Here is a 20,783-nt window from a genome sequence, read left to right as displayed (position 1 = left end):
ATTTCTATTGTTTATTTGTTCGGTTATAACGAAATTCCGATATGACGAAAGAAAGCTGCCGGTCCCGAGGACTTCGTAATAACGGGAGTCCACTGTATAGTTGTATATAGAGGCTACATTCGTCTATTTTTTTTTTTTTTTTTTGCAAAGGCGATAAAACTGACGGTGAAAAACTTTAAATTAGGCACACAAAGGGTAACAATGTCCTGCATACAAAAAGGATCACACGACAAACGCAGATATAAAAATTAAGAGGGATAGGGTTTTAAGTAGTGCGCGGTGGTTTTAAGGGCTTATTGATGAAAACGTAAGTCTAATACGTATAGCAGCAAGACTGACTTACATGTGTACAATTTGCTTTTACCTGCCTGCGGATCCTTTTCTAGGAAAATCAGACTGCTTTCTTTTCTCGAGATGTGGCAGGTATCTAATTATAACTTATCTTGTGTTCCATATTTTGCTCGATTGGTTTCGAATTCGCCATTGACGCATGAATTTACCGTTCCATTTTGCTCTTGGCGTCATGCATGTTAGCGTCCCTTGCTGATGCTGACCAAAATGAATGACGCAAACAATGGAAAAGTAAAAATTTCAGTTTAGTTTCAGTTGATTTTATTTCGACACGGTCACTCACTTCACCCAAAGGCTGTTCTTCAGTGAGTCCGTGAAGTGGTAATAGCACGATGAGGACAGCAAAACTGAAAATCCCGCTAACGTTTAGGGATATAATAGGTCCGAAGTAAGTGAAGAGCGCAAATTCAGTGTTGATATTGACAAAATACGATTTGCAACAGTCTTTTTCGTCACGATTAGCATTTTTAATGTTGCCGTAATTTTATTCATATATTTATTATTTTCATTTCTCATTTTTTGTGACTGTGCGCTTGCACGTTTTCGATGGCCACAGGGAACATTATTTCTAAACACGCTACGGAACTTTGTAAGGTTCTATAAGCATCAAGACTCTGGCCTCTCTTGATTGACTGGTTCTATGCCCTTCCGTAGTTAGGCTATTAGGCTGAATATCATTGCAACTGATAGGCCTAAGTTATCTCTGTACATTGAATCATACCTCGAACAGATCAATTCGAAGTTGACAATTTTGACAATGTTGACAAACATACCGTAAAAGTTACAAGAATAAGCTATGCCTGGCGGATGCATTTACTCCTTTCAAATTTGATTACGGCACACATTGTTAATTGTGTCTTGTCATAACCATGCAGTTTGATGTAATGTACTCATAGAACTCACACTGAAGGAGATTTAACGCTTTGGTGTTCGAACCGCTGGATGAGGATACTACTAGAGGTTATGGCGTCATATCGTGTGGACTACAATATAAAGAAAATATAAAGGGAATTCTTCAAAAATTCGCTTTTCTAGCATAATGAAAGAGCACTTGACTAACAGCTTTCAGAAAGCAGGGGTAATAATTGCTACCCTTAACTATTATGTCAGTATCAAGTTGATGGAATGTGTAATTTTCATGAAAAATGAATTTTCGTGGAATTCCCTTTGTAGTTTCTTTATATTGTTGTCCACACATGGCGCCAAAACTTCTAGTAGTCTCCTCATCCAGCAGTTCCAACACCAAAACTTTAAAAATTCATAACTTTTGCATCGATTGCAATTTTCATCAAACTTTCACACTCGTCTGTTGAGAATGAGAAGGGCGTTAAGTGGTCTTGAACACTATGGGTTTTGTGGCAACTTAACGCCCTTATCATTCTCAGCCGACGCACTGATGTGTTCTACTTAAATGTTGCTGCTTTCACTCAATCCACATTTCTCTTTGGGTTTTGGTTTCTTTTGAAGGTGTCGGTTTGTTGTCTTTGTTGAATAAATAAATTGTCAACATTGGCTTTGAACAATAAAATATGGCATCAGAATCCATATTAGTTGAAGTCGGGAGTAATGTGGCTGTGATCTACCAATCAAATTAAAAACCGATTATCCGACAACTATGGCTATACAAATAAATTATACACATAGACGCCTATTATATATGAGTTTGTGTGCTTGTGTGTGTGTGTGTAATGTATCTATATGTAATATATACGTATATATATATATATATATATATGAGTGTGTGTGTTTGTGTAATGTACGTATATGTAATATATACGTATATATATATATTATATATATATATATATATATATATATATATATATATATATATATATAAAATATATAACGAAGAATCAAGAAATAAACTTGTAACACACTTTTTTTTTTTGCCAATAAAGAATGAGTTCATTTGATTCGAATTTTCGGTGGCCTCCGAAAATTCGAGTCGAATAAACTCATTCTTCATTGGCAAAAAAAAATGCATTACAAGTTTATTTCTTGATTCTTCGTTATATTGGAGCCAATACGTGAATTCTCAACATGTTTATATATATATATATATATATATATATATATATATATATATATAGCACGTCAGCATGGTTTAGAACCCCACTTCTATGCAGATGACTCTCAACTTTATGTGACATTCGATCCAAGAGTGGCAGCTGAAGAAACAGCAGCAGCTACGAGGATGACTGAATGCCTGTCAGATATCCGACAATGGATGGTGAAGAACTTCATGAAACTCAATGACGACAAGACTGAATGCCTCATCATTTCTTCTCCACAAATGAGAAACAAGATCGTCTCCATGGATTTTCAGGTCGGTGATGTGTCTGTCTCTCCTGCAGATAACGTCCGTAACCTTGGGGTCTACTTTGACCAGTCTATGAGGATGGATAGGCATGTTTCGCAGGTATGCCAGACTGCTTACTTCCAGCTTCGTAGCATCGCAGCTATTAGACCTCTGCTTACAAGGATAGCAGCAGAAAGCATCATTCATTCACTCATAACATCAAGACTGGATTTTTGTAACAGCCTCCTAGCTGGCCTTCCATCTGCAACCTTGAACAGACTTCAAGCAGTACAGAATGCAGCAGCACGCTTGCTCACCGGGCTGAGGAAGTATGATCACATTACCCCTGTCCTGGCTGAGCTGCATTGGCTTCCCATCAAGAACAGAATTGATTTCAAGATCTTACTTCTCACTTTTAAGGCCATTCATGGTCTGGCCCCAGGATACCTGTCTTCCCTAATTGAGCGACGGCAGTCTCGCCCTGGCCTTCGTTCATCTGGCCTCACTCTCCAGGTGCCCATCACACATCTCAAGGGATACGGAGACCGGGCGTTTTCCTCTATTGCTCCTCGCCTATGGAACTCCCTCCCATCTTTCCTCCGTGAAATTGACAAACTGGATCACTTCAAAGCCTCACTCAAGACTCACATTTTTCACCAGACATTTAATTGCTAACTGTCTTGGAGGAGTCTGCGCCTTTGAATGTTTCTGTGTCAGATATATGGCGCCATACAAATGCTGTGGATCATCATCATCATATATATTGTACATGTGTGTAATACTCCGAATACGTGTGTCTGTGTCTGTGACTTTGAATTACTACAAACACCGACAAATTGAATTATTACAAACACCGACCTTTTTTATAAAAAAAAAAAAAACAAAAACAAAACGCGCGAGCACATTCGTCTCGTTAAGACGCCAAGTCCTTAATTCGTCATCATTGTGGCTTCTATAACTGGTTTATTCCACTACTGATCAACAATTTTCCTTTCGCTTTCTCATAACATACTGGCCTAGTATCGACACAAGTTTACTCTTGTGTCCTAGACAATTCATTAATTTTCTCGTCACGTTTTTGGTTACAGTATGATTATTCATCCTCTGTTGATCCGTGTAAACCAACAAGCGACACATTGTCCGTGAAAATCTTACGCAGATATGCTTTCGGCAGCGACATGACAACATGAATCACAGATAATCAGCACATGCATTTCAAAGGATATTAAGTATAATGGATGTCAGTATGCTCAAGAATCTAAGCTGATGTTAAAGGGACTGTACAGTACTGGTTGAGGTGGGGGTTCATGTTTTTGCACATTCCTAAGTGAGATAATGAGAAACCTCTTATGAAATATGAAAGAGCATGTAATTTTAAGAAGGGTTCAACGTTTATTTGATGAAAATTGGTTTTCAAATGGCTGAGATATCCAAAAAAGTGATAATAATAAAAGGCGACATGCCACAACTTTATTAGGATCTCTTTGTTTCACCTTGTTTTGGGATATCTCAGCCATTTCATAACAGATTTTTATCAAATAAACTTTTGATACCCCATGGAATTGCATGCTCTTTGACTTCTCATAGAGTATTTTCTGAATATCTTGCAAAACGTTAAAAGCTAAATCCTCACCTTGACCAGAACTGTACACACCCTTTAAACCCTAAACCACGCCTTTGGCAGATATGTTTCATTGGCTATGCATATGACAGTGATTATGTAATACACTCACAGAATCACAGAAGGCCATGGTATCTTTTCTTTAAAAAAGAATTTCAAATGCCATTCATCTGTTGTTATAAATCCTGTCTATGAATATTGCATCTATTCCATGCGAAAAAATGAGAAAGCAATTGGTCTGCGAGACTAACAGACGCTAAGTCACTCATGCGGAACATGAATGAAGAGTCAATAAAATAAAAGCAACCCCGGCTGGTTGGGTGAAATCTTCCCTGGCCATTTTGATGACCTGACGCGCTCCAAACCCACCGGGCCCCCAAACAGCTAGGCAAACATTAACTGCACCCACCATATCAAAGCCAAATGCAGATTCAAGAAACTTAAAGGGATGGTATTGGTTGAGGTGATAATTCAGCTTTTAACTTTTTGAAAAATGATTACAAAACCACTTAAAGGGATGGTACAGTATTGGTGGAGATGAGAATTGGGCTTTTAACTTTTTGCAAGATACCAAGAAAACACTTATGATATAGTACAGAGCATACAATTCTAAGAGGAATTCAAAGTTTACACTCTCTTTTATGGAAATTGGTTTTGAAATGGCTGAGATATCCAAATACAATGTACAAAGTAAAATATAGAGATTGCCTCAGTTTGGATGTCTCAGCCATTTCAAAACCAATTTTCTTCAAATAAACTTTGAGTTCTTCTCAGAATTGTATGCTATTTCATATTTCATAAGAGGTTTCTCATTATCTCACATAAAAAAAAGAGAAAAAGATGGAAACCTGGAGCCGGCCACCTCAACCAAAACTACTACATGTATATCATCCCTTTAAATCACGGAAGTATTAATGGAGTCTTGAAACAAGATATTTCAGTGTCACATGAATACTGTAGTTATATTATTATGCATTATAAACTTGTTTTTGTGATTTTCACACAAACTTTTTTCTTTCAAACCAACTTTGTCACACATGCAACTTCTCCTCTAAACAAATTGGAAAAGTAACTGCATTAAACAGATACAAACAATACAAGTACAGCTGTAATACTTAGTCCAAAAAAAATCAACAAGTTTATTTACATAATTATACATAAAGTTACACACACATGCAAATTTACAAATGTGTAAAGTTACTTACATATGGAACAACTTGTGGTCTTTAAAAAATATTGTTCAGTAACATAGAGCATTCTACCAGCAATTACCATCGCCACATACATGTATAAACATTTGTATACATATGGTATGGATTCTGTGTTTTGATTTTCACATTATAAAAGATACTACACAAGGGTATTTATATACACATACTATAGACATTTCAAATATACAATTTTCTCTATAAAAACTACATATATATCTATATGACTGGACCATTACATGTATTATAATGTGAAATATGTGTACTGACTTATTCACACAAACCGTCATTCTCATTACAGATTTATTTCACTCACCAGATCTTGGAGAAGTTTGTTGAAGCCATATGCATGAGACAGAAATTTGCCAACAACCTTGTTTGCATTCTTTCACAAACACACACACACACATGAAACTCCATTAAACTTGAGTATGTGAAATGGTTAATAGTGAGTACATAATGTTCCAAAATCGATGTCTTTCCTGCTTATAGATGTTTTCTATCTCAGAAAGTACTTTGGCACACCAGAAGGAAAACACTAGTACATAGTGTATGTATTTACATGTTGTACATGTATGTATGAGCTGGTTTGTACATTTATAACACAAAGGCTCAATTTTCAGTAACATCTTAATTAGCTTTTACAGTGCACTCCCGTTATAACGAAATGCTCGGGACCGGCAGTTTTCTTTCGTTATAACGAAATTTCGTTATAACCGAACAAATACAATATATAACGAAAACAAGGAAACCACGTATATATTATATCATATTCTGTTTGCCGAATACTCATCATACACTGGAAAGCTATGTGAAATGTGATGGGATAACTGTATCACAATAATAAACACAAGTTCCCCTCAGAATCTGTGCGTGACACAAGGAGCCAACACACTGTGGTGTATAATGATAATTTTGGGACCAGAAGATTTACTTCGTTATAACGAAATTTCGTTATAACCGTGTTCGTTGTAACGGGAGTGCACTGTATTTTCTTTCAGTGCTTACCCTACCAGAAGACCTATTTCCAAAAACAGAATTTGCCATAACAGTGGAAACTTGATATAATGAATGTATTTCCTTTGTTTTGAAATGTTTAATGACTACTGATATAACACAACATCTGATATAAAGAACAAAATATTAATTGTCTCGGTCTCAAGGATCTGCTTATACTGAGTTTCCACTGTAATATATGGACAGTCTATATTGAGTTGTTAATCTACGCTAAAATGTGCCGTAGTCTATTTGAAAACCCAATACTGCTTCATGAATGACGGCAACACATACTGCTCGCATTTTAAACTTCCCTGAGTTTTATGTTGTGCTTCTTCTACGAGTGCCAAAGAGTGGTCAACAAGGAGCTTTATCTGGTTGCAGTCATTGGAACAGGCTAAAATATTAGACAGACGCTCAAGAAAATGCACAACATTGAAGCCTCCAACAAAAAACAAACTAAAACGAAAAAAAAAGGCAACCTGCTCGAAGTAAAAAAATGCAAATGAATCATATACATTTGTAATTTGTCTGCAAATCTGGCAAAAAACAAACAAACAATAATAATAATAATGTATACATGTACCTGGAACACAGCTTATTCACTGTAGTCAAATGTTCAAACACAGCAAAGTGAGGGTATCCATGTTAACTCTAGAACTTCCAATGCATTTCAGCAGGCCCTGATCTCTTGCCACCAACAATGGACATGCAGTTGATATGAACTTTGGGCTAATACATGTTTGCACAACACCATTTTTTTTTCCACGCAACCTGCTAAAATGACACATTGCGGACCACCCTGATATCAACTACAGTTTTTGACATGTCAGTAAAATGTAGAATCAAACCCACAGTGTGTCAACAGTGTTAAATCCTAAACACAGTTTGGTATTTCACTACAAGATGCATTGAGGTTACTCTATGGAATGGAAGATTTCATAACTTGATGCTTTCAAGAGCAGCAACGGCCATCTTGGCACTGGGTCTCTTACTTGGGTCCTCATGAGTACAGGCACAGAACAGCTCAATGAGTGCCTGGTATTCTGGGCCTAGGTTTTCCTTTGGCAGTGGAGGTCTGGTCCCGAGGGCAGCTTCGTACTCGGATTCATCGAAGCTCGTTTCGTCATCGTCGAAGTCCCCATCAGTGTCATCACCACCAGAGTCTATTCACACAGGAGAAAGTTAAGTGACAATTCTTAGTGATTTCAAAGGGTGAGATATTTTCTCTTGAAGATTTATAGATGCCCTTTGTCAGTATCAACATTGAGATACATTATATCCTTAAATCATCCCCTTTTGCTCATTTTTATCCAGGCCGCTATACCGTATGCAAGTGTATTATAGCAAAGTCCAGTACGAAGTACTGTACAAATCTCTTGCTTGCCCACAGAGGTGTCTATATACCTTGCCTATACTGACCAATACTAGTAGTTGACCATAAAGCAAGCAAGTGATAATTTGCATTAATACGGCATCACTAGACTTAGGAGAGCAATACAACACCTGGAATTTCAGACTATACATGTACTTCCAAATGCACACACACACACAAACATACACATGCACACACTATTTAGACAGAGAAAAAAAGTTAAATAAACACACACACCAGGGTGCAACACTCAAAGAGAGAGAGAGCACACCAACGTACAGTTGAGCCTCTATTATCCGGCCTCCCTTTATCTGGATCTCTCTATTATACGGACGCAATCTCGCCGTGATTTTTTTAAATAATTACAGGAGGAAAGGGGGATTCCCAACTCCTTGAGAACTCCTACACAATCACTCATGAATTACATATTACTTCCAACATAATCAACATACATTACATCAAATTTGCTTCCGAATTGCTTACCTTCAGACATCTTAACATCCCCAAACATCCCCAAATCATTGCAAGAACATGGACAGATTATGCGCTCGAGTCCTCTCATATCGCATTGCCACATATAGGTCCATACACAGCCGTCGATATGACTAGATAGACATGCATTGTTTCGAGTCATTGGCTGAGCAACGAATGATATTGAACACTCAAAAATTGTTCACGCACAGTACACACACAAAGAGAGAGAGGGGGACCATCTAACAATGGCGACCTACAGTCGTCTTTGCCGAGCCGTGATGATCGAATTTTGAAGCGTAGTTTTGTCGACTCGTACTGTTTATTTTCAAGATCTACTTGATACATTTCTTAATGATTATTTAGGTAAATCATCCTAAGAATTTATAAAAGAAAATGATTTCATTCTTGCAAACACGAACCTCTATTTTGGGGTCTGTTACTGAGTGTAACAATGAAACGGTTGCAGTATACACATTACTACATGTGGTACTACAATGGGCTACATCAGTACATGTGTATGTATATGTATAAAGCATTGAGTCTCCCGTATCCGGCCAAATCCCTTATCCGGATGAGCCCCGGTCCCGAATTGTCCGGATACGAGAGGTTCAACTGTACAGGCACGCATGATCACACCCACATGCATAGATTGAGATACACATTATTAAGCCTTTGCATGCTTTGAGTGCAAATTGGCACATAAAACCCCTGGCGCATAATTGTACACACTGTCCAAGGTCCCTGGCACAGAAAGGGTTAATCTACATCAGTCACAGTGATTCAAACACAGAACCAAACACATGCAAACACAGAGCCACAAACGCACACTAAGGCCTGAATACATGAAGGTGGTTTAAATTTAGACCATGGTTTACGCAGATTTCTTCTGCGTAAATATGATGGACAGATTGTGTACACCAACAGATGTCCAGTAACAAACTCCCGTTGATAAGCACATGCCAAAGGTATGCCTATTTCACGCTTATTTTAGTCCATGGTCTAAATCTAAGAGATGGTCTAAATTCAAACCACCTTCATGAATTCAGGCCAAAGAGTCAAATTTCAATGAGAACTCACAGAGAAGATCAAGGTGTGGGGCAGAGAGGGACATCATCTCCCAGATGACCAGACCGAAGGAAAACATGTCTGTCTTGTGGCTGATTTCACCTTCCATGTGAACCTCCATGGCATTCCAGGGCTGGGAGCCAATGTAGGAGTCCTTGGGGTTCTAGGGAGGACAATTTGTACAAATACACACATACTGTCAAATTGGTGAAATGGTAATAACGGTGTTAAAGCAACATCAGCACGAGCAATTATTATCATCATCAGCATCTTTATAATACTGTGACGATGTTAACAAATAGCTATGAAAATGATGATGGTGCTGAAAAATAAATGATTATAAAACTTCTACTTTACTGCTAATCTAATAACTATGATAATTATGATGATAAAATAAGCAACATTATTGTTATCATCATCATTATCAATATGGTGGCGTGACCATACTAGTAAGCTAGTAATCATTGGTTATAACCTCAATGTGTCTCATCACTTTTATAAGCCATATTGCCCGTCACATAGGATATAAAATGTAAACATTTCCCCCATTCCTCTGACAACTTTGTCTGATGTAAGTGATTTCCTACATCTGAAATTCCATTCAAATGAGCTTGGGATAAATTGTGTGGAGTATATAATCCCAGGGGTTACCATCAAGAAAGAATAGGCTCAGCATGGTCAGAAAACAGCGTAAATGACTAGTAAGTCCTATAGATCTACGACCCATACCGCTAAACCCTCCTTGTCGTCCTTGAGCTTGAGGGCGACACCAAAGTCGCAAAGCTTGATGGACTCAAAGTCCCCCTTGATGAGGACGTTGGCACTTTTCAAGTCGCCGTGGATGTACTTGAATTCATTGTGGAGGTAAGAGAGAGCCGATGCCAGCCCCATGGCCACCTCGTAGATCTGTGCTGCCGGGAAGGGTCCTGGAGGCAAGAGGTGATAAGAACAAAAACTTGCTCAAATTTGATCAAGCTAAAAGAAGATTGACCCTTAAAGGCAGTAACTCTAATTGACTAAACCATAACATAAAATGAAATAAATTTCTGCCAAAGATAAGATGTTTGTTCCTTTTTTTGCAATTGAAACAAGCACATGAATATAACCAAAAATTGTATTCATAGATAGATATGACACTCTCTGGACACTATGTACATTAAAGTTTGATTTTGCGGATTGAAAACAAGCAAAATTCATCTCACCCTAACAGAGCATTAAAACTTATTCACACGAAAATGTTCACTTGTACAGTAATAAGAGAACTCTTGTAAATTGAATGTAGAGCACAATTAATCACAAACAAATTTCTGTTGACAATATAGCATTTTATAAAAAGATTCTATTTTGTGACAATGTTTTGCTGCAGAAAGTCACTTTGCTCACCTTCATCTTTTCCATTCCTGTCTTCAATCATGTCCATTAATGACTGTTGACCATTCTCCATGGACAGACACAATGTTCCATCGGCAGCATGGCTAAGTGCCTTGAACTCAACAATGTTGGGATGGTCCAGTTTCTGGATTTTGTTGTCAAAAATAAGCTCAGGGTAGGATTTGGTTGTGCTATGTTCTTGTCTTTTCGTTCACATCATTTTGCATTAAAAATAGGAAAGACATACACCCATATATATACGAACCATAAGCCCCGAAAGGTGGACTTGTGCACTATACAAGTGCCCACAATTATCTTTATTATAATCAAATATTTCACATAAGAACTGAGCAGAGCCATAAACTAGTCATGGCTATGCAGGTGAATTCATTTCTAAAGAAGATCATCAGATACAGAAATTTGTTTACATTGTCACATTCTCTCTCCCTACAAAGGGTTGCATCTGTGTACGTATTTGCATAAAAGTGAACATTTCAGGGACATCATAATATTTTCTGTTTCCAATGTGCATTACCCCCCCCAAAAAAAAAAAAAAAAAAAAAAAAAATATATATATATATATATAATCATATACACATATATTGTCTTTTATATCTAACACTATTTATTTTAATGAGAGATAACTTTGCCCCAAAACTGCTTCAAACAAGCAATGTATTAGAATTTTTGCCGGAATGGAAATTTTGGGGCAAATGTATGTTACGTTGCAGTCACCACCCTGTGATCAGATCCGAGAGAGGAAAAGGACCCATATGCTTCACTGTTAACGATGCTTTTACGCCACTTCTTACGTGTCAGAATATAATCTAACTGATGGGTGGTCTTGTTTGGTGACATCCATGTCCATAGTTTTCCCTTTCGTTTCTGAAAGAGCGTGTTTGTGGCCAATAACTGATACTCTTCCATCACATCAAGCAGTCGTCTGCCATTGTCATTCGTCTGGTCATTGCATGTGAACAGGACATCATCTGGACCGAGTCGTGCGTTGAGATCGCCAAGCACCACCAAGAAGTGATGACGAGGAACAGCTTCAATTGCTTGACGAAGATTGTCATCGAAGTCAGTTTTGTCAGTGCTAGCTGCATATTCACATGGTGCATATGCAACAATTACAGTTAATGCAGGATTTCCCTGGAAGGTTGCTTTAATCAGCCTGTCTGAAATACGATCTACACCAATAAGAGCCCTTTGAGCTATCTTGCCGATAACAATACCAACTCCTCCTATTGCCGCTTGCATTGTATTCCTCCATGCTGATGCCGTGTAGAGTTCATACCCCTGACCAACTTTATAGCAGTTGATGTCATCTATCCTGTCTGTCTCATGCACCTGTCTGTGCTCCTGGATCCCACATATTTCTACACTCTGCTTCTTCATATTCCAGACCAGTTCATCGGTCTTTAACCCTGAGTCACCATCCGCGATCTTTGGCATCGTCAGAGTTTGGATGTTAAACGTGGCCATCTTGAGAGGCTGCTTACATCTTAACATTGCCACGGGTTTCTTACACCTATCAGTCGTACCCCTCCCTGAAGGGTTTAAGGGCACGCCATCATCATGTCCGCGTTGCGAACGTGTTCGAACCCTCGCAGCATTAAATCTCCTGCGGACTCCCGCCGCTGGAAGTATAGGATTTGGTCGGGCATTTGTATTCATGGTTCCATTCATAGCTAAAAGTATGAGCGAGGGTCGCTACTCCTCTCGCCCAGAATAGTGATACAAAAGTAAGAAGAGAAAAATTCAACATTAGGTCCAGTTGTACCGGTAAGCCATATGGGTTATACTCTATGCCTACCTCGTTGGTGATGGTTTAAGGCAACTGACAGTTGAGGAAAAAGGAACAAGAAGATGTAATAGTCTTAGGGCGCCGAAAAAGCAGAAAGTGAAAAGAGTGAAATATGCTTGGGAGGATCTAACAACCGACCGTCAATTACAGGAGCAATACGCAGTGGAAATAAGAAACAGATTTCATGTACTCCAGGAGGAGAATGAGTCTGCCACAGAAACGTACCAACGCTTTATTAATGCAAATCAACAAGCAGCAGAAACATGTCTCAAGCAGATCAAAAAGGCTCGGAGGGAGGAGCAAAGCTTAAACCCTAAAGTTACTGTTGCCAGGAAGAAGACGAAAGCTGCATATAGGGCGTTCATCGCAGACAAGGGTGAAGATGGCAAGAGCAGAGAAGAATATGCAAGGACAAGGGAAAACTTGTACAGATCATATGCAATTCTGGATCAGGAAAAATTGCGTAGGCAAATAGCTGAAGTAGAGCAAGCACATGAAAATAGAAAATATGGACTGAGCTGGAAGCTCATCAATGACATCTCCGGACGAAAGGCATCTCAGTCTGTCAGGATTCGAGGTGAAAGTGCAGAAAAGAGAGTTGCGACCTGGTACTCACACTTCAAAAACCTCTTGGGCAACCCTCCTGAGCTTCTAGAAAGTAACGAACCAATAACACCTATTTTTAGTGACCTTCCCATACCAGATGGTCCGTTTACGATGAGTGAGTACACGAAGGCTAAAGCAGAAATGAAGAACAACAAAAGCAGTGGGGAGGATGGGGTAGCCCCTGAAGTTCTGAAATATGTTCCTGTGGATGATATTATCTTAGAATTTATCAACCGCTCATATGAGGATGGGGACCAGCCGGAACAGTGGTCTACACTTAACATCATCCCAGTACCAAAGTCAGGGGATCTCTCCCAGACTGACAACTACCGTGGGATTTGTCTGAGCTCAGTAGTATCCAAAACATATAACAGAATGATCTTGAACCGCATCAGACCCTACATTGATCCACTGCTTAGGGACTCCCAGAATGGCTTCCGACAGGAACGATCGACTGTAGGACAGATCCTGGCACTTAGAAGAATACTTGAAGGAGTGAGAGATAGGAGCCTCCCTGCAGTGATCACATTTATCGATTTCAAGAAGGCCTTTGACAGCATCCATCGGGGGAAGCTCCTAGAGATTCTCAACGCTTATGGCATTCCTGAGAAACTAGTTCGTGCGATTGATGTCATTTACTCCAAGACGCATGCAAAGGTGTGCTCGCCTGATGGAGAGACAGAGTATTTTGAAATACTGGCTGGGGTACTTCAAGGAGACACATTGGCACCCTTTCTGTTTATCGTAGCCCTTGACTATGCTTTGAGGCTTGCCATCAATGGCAAGGAGGAGGAGCTTGGATTTACATTGGTGCCCCGTCAAAGCCGTCGTGTTCCGCCCGTAATGGTCACTGACCTTGATTTTGCTGACGATATTGCCTTAATATCAGATACAACTGAAAAGGCAAGGGAGCTGCTATTTGCAGTGGAAAAGGAGTGCAAGAAGATTGGTCTACGGCTCAATGCAAAGAAGACAAAGGTGATGGCATTTAATATCGACGATACCACTATTACAACCTTAGACGGCGCAGTACTCGATGTGAAGAACGACTTCAAGTATCTGGGCTCCTGGATTGCCTCGACAGAACAAGACATCAGGATCAGACGTGGCCACGCATGGAATGCTTTGCACAGTATGAGGAAAGTGTGGAAATCTCAGCTTAGCGACGACATAAAACGGCGACTTTTTGTCACAACAGTTGAGTCTGTATTACTGTATGGAGCAGAGACGTGGACACTTACAGCCAGACAAGAGAAAGCATTGGACGGAGTGTACACACGCATGCTCAGGATAGCCCTTAATGTGTCATGGAGTGACTACGTTAGAAATGATGACTTGTATGGTACATTGCCAAAGGTGTCTGACAAAGTGCGTGAGAGAAGGATGCGATTAGCGGGACACTGTGTGCGACACCCTGAGCTATCTGCGAATTCCCTCGTACTCTGGGAACCTAAACAGGGAACTGCAAAACGAGGGAGACGTAAGGCCACTTTAATCAGTGTCCTGAAGAAGGATGCAGGCCTTGAAAGCATTAATGACCTACGGACAGTCATGTTAAATAGAGAGGTTTGGAGGCGCAACTTTGTTTATGGAACCCGAGTTGGCATCGGCTGAAGCAAGTACATATTATAGCAAGTACATGCCCTCGAATAAGTAGTAGTAGTAGTATGTTACGTTGTACTAACATATGAAGGTCAATCTGAAACATTCAATGAAAACTTTGTTTAGACTGATTGGCCTAATACAGATTAGAACAGCTCTGAAATCTGTTGAACATTGCATTGTGTTTTATACAATTCCTGGACTTTGTGGTGAACATGTAGATGTACTTGGACTGACTAAACTGTTGCATTTTGGTCACATTGGAATAAATACTAGCAGTAGCCATCAAAAGAAGTTTGAGTATCACTATCAGTGCATCACAAAATTGACATCTAAAGGTCACTAACCTGCAATATTTCGGCTTCTCTCTTCATTCTCCCTTCAACATCAACAAAGCCGCCACCACGCTGATATTTACTGCGGATTTTCTTGACAGCCCACGGTGATCGCATGGTGCCATCAGGCCTTGGGCTTCTACAGGAAGGAAATTGTGTCAAAAGCAGAAATTCACAGCTCTAACTCTTCTTCTTCTTCTTCTTCTTCTTTCAATAAAGTACAGGCCACCTTGTGGTGTATCAGCGTACTGGTGTGGTGCTAGGTGCAGCCATGCATGTACAGTGCATTTCAAAACGTTTGCTCATGAAGACACATATGTACAGTGCTAATTAAAATGTGCTGCTAAAAACTGCTCCTGCCATCTAGCGGAGCTGGAGATGTTTCACCTCTTCCTTGAACATTAAAGGAGAGGTGCAATTGATGGCTTGGTCTGGTAGGCTGTTCCACAGTCGTGTTGTGTCCGGAATAAAACTTCTCTGGTAGATGAGGGTACGTGCATGAGGAATGTTCAGCATCTGGGAGTGGCCCCTGCGGGTCCTGGGATTCGTGGATAGAATTGTATTGGATGGGATGTCTACATGAGAGTTCATAACACAATACATCATGTAGACTTTCGCTTGAGCTCTACGTTCCTGGAGTGAGGGCCAGCCCAATTTATGAAGCATATCGGTGACACTGCTTGTTCGTTGGTAATCCTGAAACACAAAGCGGGCATAACGGCGTTGTACCATCTCCAACCTGTTGATATTGACCTGTGTAAAAGGGTCCCATATTATGCTGGCATACTCCATGATTGGTCTCAGGAGGGTCAGGTAGCACAGCACTTTGATCTTTCTTGGACATGCATGGATGTTTCTTTGAAGAAAGGCACTGGTGGAGTTGGCCTTCTTGGCAACTTGATTGATATGGTGGTTCCAGCTAAGGTTGTTCTGAATGTGAATACCAAGGTATTTGGCTGTGTTGGTGTTTGCCAGTGGCTGGCCATGGATGTTGTATGAATTAAGAAGTGGTTTCCTCTTGTTGGTGAGGTGAAGCACTTTGCACTTGTTTGGGTTGAACTGCATTAACCAGTCGGTCTCCCAACACTGTAGGGCATCAAGGTTTTGCTGTAATATGTGGGCATCTGCTTCTGACTTGATTGTTTTATAAATCATGCAATCATCCGCAAATAACCTCACAGTGCAGTCGGTGGATAGACACTCAGGCAAATCGTTAATAAACAGCAGGAACAGCAATGGCCCTATGACACTTCCTTGGGGTACCCCTGAAGCAACGTTGACAGAGCTCGAGATGGAACCTTCGAGGATCACCCTTTGTGTTCTGTTGTGGAGGAAGTCAGAAAGCCAGTTGTGGAGTGTTCCCCTTATGCCGTAGTAATCAAGCTTGTAGAGAAGTCTGGAGTGAGGCACCTTGTCAAATGCTTTTGAAAAGTCAAGCAGTATGACATCAATCTGCTCTCTATTATCAATACCCTTTGCAAGGTCATGGATTGCTAGGGTGAGCTGGGATGTGCAAGACCTCTTCTTTCGAAATCCATGCTGGACATCTGACAAGATGGTGTGTATGTCGAGATGGTCCATGATGTTACTGTGAATGATGTGTTCAAGCATCTTACAGGTTACTGATGTCAGTGAGATGGGCCTGTAGTTGGAGGGATCATGTCGGTCACCTGATTTAAAGACCGGAGATATATTTGCTGCTTTCCAGTCAAGAGGAATCTTGCCTTGATCAAGAGATGCTTGAAAAAATATGGTAAGGATTGGTGTCAATTCTTTGGCTAATTCCTTCAGAAGTCTGGTAGGAATTTCATCAGGACCAGTGGCCTTATGGGGATCAAGTTCGGACAAGAGCTTAAAAACACCAGCGGGGGAGACTGAAATGTTTCCCATGCTTGGATATGGACTTCTACCCTTGTACGGGATTGTAGATATATCTTCATTCGAGTTAAAGACAGAGGAAAACTGTTGATTCAAGACATTGGCCTTTTGCATGCTATCAAGCTGCAAGGATCCACTTGGTGATTTTAGGGCAGCAACTCCACTTGCATCACAGCGTTTGCTATTGATGTACTGCCAGAAACGTTTTGGGTTGCTGGTTGATTGTGGACTGATTATGTCAGTCAAGTACTCATTCAAGGCCCTCTTGCAAGCTACTCTTGATTGTTTCTTCAGCACATGGTATCTTTCCCTGTCTTTAATATTGCCACTGTTTCGAGCCCTGACAAAGCTACGCTTCTTACGTCGGGACAGACGCTTGACATCTGTATTAATCCATGGCTGATTAAACCGTGTTGACGTCATCTTGGAGGGGACGTTTCCATGAAGTATGTTTGTCAGATTGATCTTTATATCTGACCACATGTCTTCAACAGAACTCTGGGCATCAAATTGGGATATGAAGGTTGTCTGGTAGGATACACATGCATCTTTCATAGTTTGAATATTCATCTGTTTCCACAGATAAATCTGTCTTCTAACAGGTTTACGTCTGTTGATGGAGATTGAAGATTCCACAGAGACTATGTCGTGGTCTCCAATTCCAGGTAAGGCTGCACACTTGCTCACTAATGATGGTCGGTTTGTGAGGAAAAGGTCTAAACAGGTGTTAAATCTAGTTGGAAAATCAACTGTTTGGTGCAAGCAGCAGTTCTGGAGAATTCAAGAAAGCGGTGGCTGATTGCGGAGGGGTACTGGTTTCTCTCAGTGGTCTGAGTCGCCCAGTTGATGTCTGGCAGATTGAGATCACCTCCTAACCAGAGCACAGCATTGGGGTGTTGGGAGTGTATCTTTTCTATCACGTTGCAGACCATGTCCATGTATTCAGTACCGGATGAAGGAGGGCGGTAGATGACACCTACAAGAAGGTACTTATTTCCGGTAACGGGTATCTTAACAAGTATTGCCTCTACTGCTTCTTCAACAGACAGCTGCTCAAAAATTATGTTTTCCTTAAGGGCTATTAGGACTCCACCATAGCCATCAGACCTATCTCTCCGGACGATAGTATAACCATCAGGAAAGAGCTCAGAGCTGGTGATGTTTTCTTTAAGCCATGTTTCAGTTCCCAAGACGATATCTGGTTTGGTAGAATCCAAGACGTCCCCTATTTCCGCCTTCTTATTTCTGACACTTTGAAAATTTATGTTCAGAACTCTGAGGTTTTGCTTTACTTTGTTAACTCTCCCAGTCTTCCGCTTGGTAGTAATAGGGGATGAAGAAGCAATAGGATGACCAGGACTATAGTGAAGCGAGGACGTTTGGTCGGTAACTCCATCTGAATTATTGTCATCAGCTAAACAATCAAACTGGTTACTTGTATTAGCCTGGAAGGAGGTGAACAAACTGCTAGAAAATTGAGGCATGCCACAGGAGATGCAATACCATGACACATTAGAGTTACCTAAAGCTTCATAAACAGGAGTAGACATTAGCATGCAGTCAGCGTGGTACCATTCTTGACAATTGTCACAAGCGACTCCCCTCTGCTTCCACGTGACTTGGCGATAGCAAATCTGGCAGGGGTCTTTCACTCGGGGGCCAGGATTAAGTTCAACATCGGCAGAATTTGTGATAAGAAGTATGCTCAAATAAATCAAACACTTTCCTTTACATCTGTGGTCAGAAGGGCATACTCGAGCTTGGGTGCTGGCATTTTGAGAAATAATGCGAAATGCATATGTACTAACACTAAGTTCATTGCAGTGAGGTAGGATGTGGTTTCTTTCTGGAGTCTGTTGGCATGAGCGTGATCTACTTGAGTACACATGATGTAGGACAAGACAAGGGCGTGCTTCAGAAGAAGGTTGAAAAAATACTTCATTGCTGCAAGTGATATTTAATATCGCTGAAACAAGGAGGGAGTAGTATAAACACAAATTCTTCAAGTTTGTCATTTCTATCACGTAGCTTGAAGACAGCAGACTCTATCCAATATCAAAATAAAACTTCCTATAAAATCGAGGTAACGATGTTGTGAGTCCAATATAGCTTGGTTGCTATGCCTTTGGTGTGTTCCAACAACTTGTGATAAATTTACATGTACCGGTATCTTGTATGTGAGAAGGGTTCAAAATGGCTGTCACATACCTGTAAACCTTCACATGTGTGTGTGTGTGTCCACAACCTGCAGGACCCAGCAGCGTGGGGTTGTATAGCTTTGCAGTGCAGTAACCGGTGGTATTCAACAAGATGAAGGGTGGCAATGAAGTTGAATAGAGTTGAATACAATAGGACCTATTCACCAAACATGAGTAGGCCTATTGTACCATGCAAGTAAGATAAGTAGGCTCTACTCAGTACTACTTTGAACTAGTCAAATGAAGTCACAATAAAACTATAAATGATGTACTTGCGAGTTTGAAATGAACAGCAGTATACCGCTAGTTAGCTTGGTGTTCCCATCATCATGCAATCCGTAGAACCGTATACCAGTAATGCACTATATGTAGCCTCCTCATCATGTACATGGTTGAACATGAAGGTGTGTACACAAATTGGCGTGGATGGGACTGTAGACTTCACAGTGCTGACAAGATGAAGGGTGGCGTAGAGTTGAATGCTGCATTTGGTGCTAAATATCACCACAAAATTACTCACAAGTGTGCTGAAGACAGAGAGTTGGCATTCATGGAAGTGTTGATAAATCAGAAAATCATAATAAGATCTCCATTTTAAAATTTTGTGATATTTTATGGCAGACAGACAGAACACACTGCACACTGCACACTGCACCACTCACACCACCTTCAGTCTTATTTATGGTGAACAAAATAATCAGTATTAGATTCTACAATAATTATTCAAAAATTGGCTAACTTCAGTACCAGGAACATAGCATAGAGGTCTTCTGCAGTATTTCACTATTTGTCATGTGGCAAGTAACAGAACAAAACTGATTTGCAGTTGATTCAACTTTACAAAACATCTTAATATGGTATCAATCATTTACATAGACTGTGTGATATACGAGTGTCAGCCAGTGGCAGTGCACTCCACACAGTGCATGATAATGAGAGGATTATTATCACTACAGGTCATCTAGTATCACTGACTGATACTGTCAGATTCATAAACAGTGACACAGTCTTGTCTCTGCTCGTGCTCTGCCCTGACTAAATACCGGCGCCTGCATTCTAACCATTAAGAAGTAGCCAAAAATATAAACTATGATAGCATGACCCCCAGCGTACTCACCTTTCAAGAAGAAACACAGAAACACCAGTTCCCCAACCCAACTTCTTCATAAAGGGAGAAGCGGGAATGTTCACGGCATGAGCGGGGGAGTTCCGGGTGGCATTGACGGCGGCTAGTCGACTCCGCTTCGCGGGGTGTACTGGAGTAAGAAAGTCGGGATTTCCCTTCTTTGTTGTGCTGGCTGTTTTCTCCGTCGTTGACATATTAAAAGAGGCCTTATTCAGGAGGGTATTTGCGAAACTAATTTGGGAAAGTGAGCAGATATTTGAAGGTGGGATTCAGTGTCGTGAAAATGTTTTTTAAATTCAACCAGCGAACCGCCGAAAAGCAATCGCAACAAATGATTGGACTTCTGCGCACTCCAACAGCGGAGGGCGTTTTTTTTTTTCAGTTAATTAGTCTACAATGCTAAACTTTGGTGACAGATTATGGAACATTTTTGCTCCATATACTCATGCTGAACTCATGATAGAAGCT

At 40.3% G+C, this 20,783-nt stretch overlaps 1 protein-coding gene across 1 annotated transcript; it reads right to left on the bottom strand.

Moving 5' to 3' along the window:
- Positions 1-7,071: 7,071 nt before the first annotated feature.
- LOC139726857 (lymphokine-activated killer T-cell-originated protein kinase-like) lies at positions 7,072-20,599 on the bottom strand. Its single transcript, XM_071637849.1, has 6 exons — positions 20,307-20,599; positions 15,126-15,252; positions 10,776-10,908; positions 10,122-10,318; positions 9,405-9,555; positions 7,072-7,644 (listed from the first exon to the last, which is right to left on the bottom strand). The coding sequence occupies exons 1-6, from the start codon at positions 20,507-20,509 to the stop codon at positions 7,418-7,420; spliced, it is 1,038 nt and encodes a 345-aa protein (XP_071493950.1). The 5' UTR covers positions 20,510-20,599; the 3' UTR covers positions 7,072-7,417.
- Positions 20,600-20,783: the final 184 nt, after the last annotated feature.

Source organism: Diadema antillarum, unplaced genomic scaffold (genome assembly GCF_040938485.1).
Source record: "Diadema antillarum isolate AM-2024a unplaced genomic scaffold, OU_Dant_1.0 seq00000102_RagTag, whole genome shotgun sequence".
Taxonomy (NCBI): Eukaryota; Metazoa; Echinodermata; class Echinoidea; order Diadematoida; family Diadematidae; genus Diadema; species Diadema antillarum.
Note: the sequence above shows the minus strand (reverse complement) of the source record. Positions and strands in the feature narration are given on the sequence as shown.